Source organism: Mastomys coucha, unplaced genomic scaffold (assembly GCF_008632895.1).
Source record: "Mastomys coucha isolate ucsf_1 unplaced genomic scaffold, UCSF_Mcou_1 pScaffold5, whole genome shotgun sequence".
Classification (NCBI taxonomy): domain Eukaryota; kingdom Metazoa; phylum Chordata; class Mammalia; order Rodentia; family Muridae; genus Mastomys; species Mastomys coucha.
The window spans coordinates 97,023,620-97,029,141 of NW_022196911.1; the positions used below are offsets into that span (position 1 = coordinate 97,023,620).

At 51.5% G+C, this 5,522-nt stretch overlaps 1 protein-coding gene across 1 annotated transcript in view; it reads right to left on the bottom strand.

Annotated features, from left to right (window-relative positions):
* Positions 1–276: 276 nt before the first annotated feature.
* Positions 277–5,522, bottom strand: part of Cavin1 (caveolae associated protein 1) — a 14,169-nt gene continuing 8,923 nt past the window's right edge. Inside the window, exon 2 of the mRNA XM_031353076.1 lies at positions 277–2,934. Coding sequence (XP_031208936.1) covers positions 2,233–2,934 — 702 coding nt within the window. The 3' untranslated portion in view covers positions 277–2,232. The remainder of the gene's footprint in view (positions 2,935–5,522) is intronic.

Here is a 5,522-nt window from a genome sequence, read left to right on the forward strand (position 1 = left end):
TGATGGGATCGACCTCCAGAGTTCTACCAGGTCAAATAAACAATTGTACAACACAAAGTTCAGAAGTGTTCCAGTAGAGAATGCTCAATATTTTGGCTATTGTTTTCTACCTCTGCAACCCCAGCCCGACTCTAGGAAGCTCCCTCCTCCCCTCCCTTCCCTCCCCATCCCCTCCCTCTCTCCCTTCTTCCATCTTCTTTTCCCTTTTCCCTCTTGTTTTCCCTTAGTCCTACCACACCCTCAGTATCTGCTTTGGACAATATAACCCCACACAAATCCTTTTAGAAAAGCAGGTTTATTGGTCCGGCTGCTCACCAGAACACAGCAACTCGAGGGACTCCCCTAGAGCCCACAGGAAACTGCATCTGCCCACAATGTTAGCCTATCAGCCCAGGGGACCTCCTCCTACACTCGCCCACCCTCCTCAGCTTATCTGTCTCCAATCATTCGGAGGAGGGAAGGGGATCAAGGTGGGGGGAAAAGGAAAATTAAAAATAAAAAATAAAAAGCAAAGCTTTGTATTGTATAAAAGGTTTGTGGTTCCCCTCCCCTCCCCACCCCCAAATAACAATTAGCTGTAATTCTAAAAAGCAGGGAAGACACGTAGGTGGGGAGAAGGAAGTAGCCTGTAGCTGTCATTTGGGGAGGTGTTGTCTTTGCTCCTGACCAGCCTCTAAAGGGGGAACCAATGTGTCCTCAGGAGAAAACCTGGTCAGTAACTGTAGACATCAAACCTTGGGCAAGAAGAGAGGCCCCCCCCCACTCTCAGATAAAGGTGCCCCCAAAGGCAAGGCACTTGGGGAGGTCTTGGCAAGTTCTACGGTTTTACATTAGGGAAAGATCCATGCTAGAAGCAGCTGAGAGGGAGTTGGGGTGGGCAAGCCAGCAGCCCCTATTTCCCCAGCTTCCAGCTAGGGCTCTCTGCCCCAGTCCTGGCCTTTAGCACCTTGCTTTCTCCCTTCCGCCTAACTGCCGGCTCTCCACAGCTCGCTGCTGCCCTCTGCTGGAAACCTAATTTTCTGGGCTCGGAAAACCCAGGTTTCCCTCCCGGAAGGCAGGTCCCAGATCCTGGAAGAGAGAATCCAGACTGGCTTACCTCTCTTAGGAACACACTTGCTAGAAACTGACTGCCCTCCTGACCCGGAAACTGTCCTGCTGTCTGAGAACCTACCAAAGCGAGACTCTCGTCTTGAATTTCTTTGTTGCTAACGAGGGCATTTCTTTCTTATTCCATTCCAACCCTCTCCTATCTTCCTCTCTCTTCCAAAGCCACTCACGTGCTCCTGTGTGCAGATTTTGTAGATTTGTAAAATGTGCCCCTCTCCCCACACACCTACCACCCTTTCCGGGGCTCTACTCCCCTCTTGTTTACTTTGGTGGGACCTTTATCCACCAAACACTGCCTTTCTCCCACCCTTTTGCCTTAGGTTCCTCCAAAGAGCCTCAGGTGAGTGGGCCACCTCCCATGTGGACAAAGGTCCCCCTACACACATTTTATCTTCGTGGTACTTTGAATTGCCCACCCCCTCCTTCTAAGCAAGGGCTCCATCAGTGATACACCCCGGCCACCTCTTATTTTTGAAACAGCGTCTCACTAAATTACTCAGGCTGGCTTTGAGCTCACTCTGCAGCCCAGACGGGCCTTGAACTTGCAAGTCTCCTGCCTCCGCCTCTCAGGTAGCTTGAGAGAGCAAGCTAGCACTAGAAGGCTGCCCCTACAAGGGTTGTCTTTAGGATTCGCTCTTTCCTAGTGCAGAAATTTTGGCTTTGAAGTCTCCCCCGGGTGAGGAAAAGGATATACAGCTCAGGAAGCAGGGGTGGTGCAGCTGAGTATGAAGCTGTGTTGGGAAGGGGCTGAGAGGCAGGCAGACCCCTGACGGGGTCAAACTAGGGAGCTAGGAAAAAGCATCCTGTACCAGGACAACCAGGGCATGGGTCCTTCTTCCCATACCCTACTCAAACTGTGTCCAAATTGTGGCTGTCCATGGTGAGAAACCACCTCCCCTCGGTCTAAGGCCTGTGCTTTGGAGGGCTGCTTTTCCAGGGGATGTGAATTCCCCTCTTTTAAAAGAAAAAAAAAAAAAAAAAAAAAAAAAAAAAAGCCCAACCAGACTGGGATTTAGAATGCAAAAGAGAAAGTTTGAAAAGAGAAAGGCGGTGTGGGCAGGGGTGGGGATCAGGGAGCGGCAGGGTCAGGCGCCGGCCTCCAGGGCAGAGCCCCGCGAGTCCTGCTCAGTCGCTGTCGCTCTTGTCCACCAGGACGGCGTCTGACTCCTCGGTGATCTCCAGCAGCGTATGCACGTCGGGGCTGCTCCCGCGCAGCAGGTCAGTGGCCTCGCCGCGCTCCGCGCCACCCTCGTCGTCATCGGGACCCACCTCCACCATTTCGGTGGCCTTCAGCACCTCCACCTCGCCCTCGCGGATCTTCTTGACGTGGAAGGTGAAGGGCGGCACCTTGTAGACGGCCGTCTTGGAGCGCGCGTACACCACGTGGTCGGGCGTGAAGGACTTGCGCAGCTTGTCGCGCGACGTCTTCAGCTTCTCGCGTCGCTCCACGGGCACCAGGCGCGTGCCGAGCTTGTTCATGCGCTTCTCCAGCGTGTGCCGCGTCTTCTCCAGGTTCTCCTTCGTCTTCAGGCGCGTCTTCTCCAGGTTCTCGCGCGTGCGCACCTTGGTCTTCTCCATCTTCTCCTTGGAGAAGGCCTTCTTGAAGTCGTCCACGCGCCGCAGGCCGCTGCGCTTGATGCGCTCGGCGCGGGACTCCTCGATCACCTCCTCCACCTCCACCGCCTCGTCGGACGACAGCTCGATCGCCGCGGCGTCCTCCTCCGGCCGCTCGCCCTCGCCCAGCTCGTCACCCTCCTTCTCCGGCAGCGCCTCCGACTCTTTCAGCGACTTGCCTACGCTCAGTTTGGCCGGCAGCTTGACTTCATCCTAAGAGGAGAACAGAGCCGAGATGAGAAATGCCACTGGAGAGGGCAGAGCGAGGGCTGGATGGGACCCCGGGCGAAGCTGAGTAGGGTGCTGGCGATTCTGGGGAGAACATGGGGACCTATGTGGTGAGGGTGAAATCCCCCAGACTTGTTCACTCAGTGCCTGGTACCGAACTGATCACGACCCGTCTGTCGAATGGTCCTTATACAGACAGCACGCAGAGAGAGCAGAGCTTCGGATCAGAAACTGATCGGCATTATGATTACACTAAATATTCCCAGGGAACCCCAAACCCTTGCACACTATGGCTACCGCTGTGACTTCGGAAGAGACAGCTGAACTTTGGAAATAGCAGAGCGCCCTCTGGTGCCCTGCTATTACACGCGGTCCCAAACGGGACCAAAAAACAAAAAACAAAAAAAAAAAAAACAGTTTTGGGAGAGTTTAGAAGTTGAAGCCTCCAGAGGACTAGCACAAAGCGGATCCCAGGTGGTACCCAAGCGGCGTAGCTTTAAGCGAAAGTAAAGAAAGTTTGTTGTTGGGATTTTTAACCGGTTTGGGGGAAGGAGAGCTCTGCCTACAGCAGACCGTTTCCACCCTTGACTTTCTCATGCTCTCTGGCTCCACCCGTGGGCATCCCCTACGTGTAAGTTCATGGAGGAAAGGGGAAGCTACTGGCTGAACTCCAAGGATCTGTTTTCTCCCCAGTCTGAACATTTCTTCTGGTACTGTTTTCTCTGCCCTGGGATAGAAGGGAGGGCTGCTCTTCTAGTCTTGTCTTGCTTCCCAGGTCAGAGTTTAAAGAGCCAGGTGTGGGGAGGTCTGCCTGGAGCTCTGGAACTCTCTAAGCTAGCTCTTAGCTCCTCTCTTCCTCTCAGAGACCCTAGCACCAGTCCTAGTCATGATTCTGTGGATATTTTTCAATAACCTGACTTGCGATCAACAGTTCATCATTTTAGGGTCCCCCCAACATACCACTACCAAAGAGTAAACGTGGATGCAGAGAGAACAGAAAAAAGTCTGACCTAGCTCATCAACAGGAGCTCCGATAGTGGCCCAGGCTCATTTTAGGTATTTAAGTCCAGGGAATACGGGAAGAGGGCACATTTCCCCAAAATGTTTTCTCCAGATCATTTTCCAGAATTATAGGTAAATCCCACCGGGTAGTGGTGGCCCATGCCTTTAATCCCAGCACTTGGCAGCAAGAGGCGGGTGGATTTCTGAGTTCAAGGCCAGCCTGGTCTACAGAGTGAGTTCCAGGACAGCCAGGGCTACACAGAGAAACCCTGTCTCAAAAAAAGAAAAAGAAAAAAGAAAAAGAAAGAAAAATCCTATCTCCTATATAAACAAGGCAACATAAATTCATTCTTCCCATAAAAAGATGCACAACACACACACGAAAAGGATACACAGAGACACACACGTCTATTCATAGGCTATATGAAATCTTTATACCACCTGCTACAGAAATCCCTTCCCCATGCCCAACCCCTTTCCTATTCCCTCCCATTCACATCCCCTAGGGTTTCCTGGTTTACACTAGAAACTAGGAACACCTCCTCCCAACTTCCTTCCCTCCTTGTCAATAACATGAGCAGGAACAAAAAGGGAATACTGTCTCCACTTCATCTCCCAACTGAGCACCAGCTCTGTCGGGCACCAAGCCACCTCATGCTATCTATTACATTACTACACCTCCCAGCAGGCAAAGTAGCTGGAGCACAAGGCATGCTGGGATTTGTAGTCTCCACCTGCCACAAGAGAGGCTTAGTCCTACCATTGGAATCCTAGGGCATGTGCCATCCCTTTGCCTCTTATTCACTGAGGCGCTGCAAGAATGCTTTCCTTGTACTGAGCATAGGAAGGCCCCAGCCCCTCCCAGCATTCCTTCTGACTTCGGTAGTTCCCTTTGAGTCTCTTGCAGTCATCTTGTCTGTGCCCAGAGACTTCTATCAAGACTGACATCATACACATCATCTTAGGACTGCCTAGGATGAAACTCTCTGCCACTTTTTCCAGGCATCTCAACCCAGATTCACCTGTAATACATACATACATACATACATACATACATACATGCATGCATACACACACACACACACATACATACATACACACACACATAAATACATACATACATATATATATACATACATACATTCTTTTGGGCCAGGCTTGGTGGTGCATTTGTAAGTCCTTGATCTCAACACTTGAGAGGCAGAGGCAGGTGGATCTCTATGAATTCAAAGCCAGCCTGGTCTACAAAGTGAGATCCAGGCCAGCCTGAACTGCACTCAGTGAGACCCTGTTTAAAAAAAATTTTTTTCCAGCCGGGCAGTGGTGGCACACGCCTTTAATCCCAGCACTTGGGAGGCAGAGGCAGGTGGATTTCTGAGTTCAAGGCCAGCCTGGTCTACAGAGTGAGTTCCAGGACAGCCAGGGCTACTCAGAGAAACCCTGTCTCGAAAAAAAAAAAAAATTTCCCCTCTTATCTCCCAGACTGAAAGCCCATCCATGTCACACCAAAGAATGGAAAAGAGCACACACATACACACACATACACACACACACACACACACACACACACA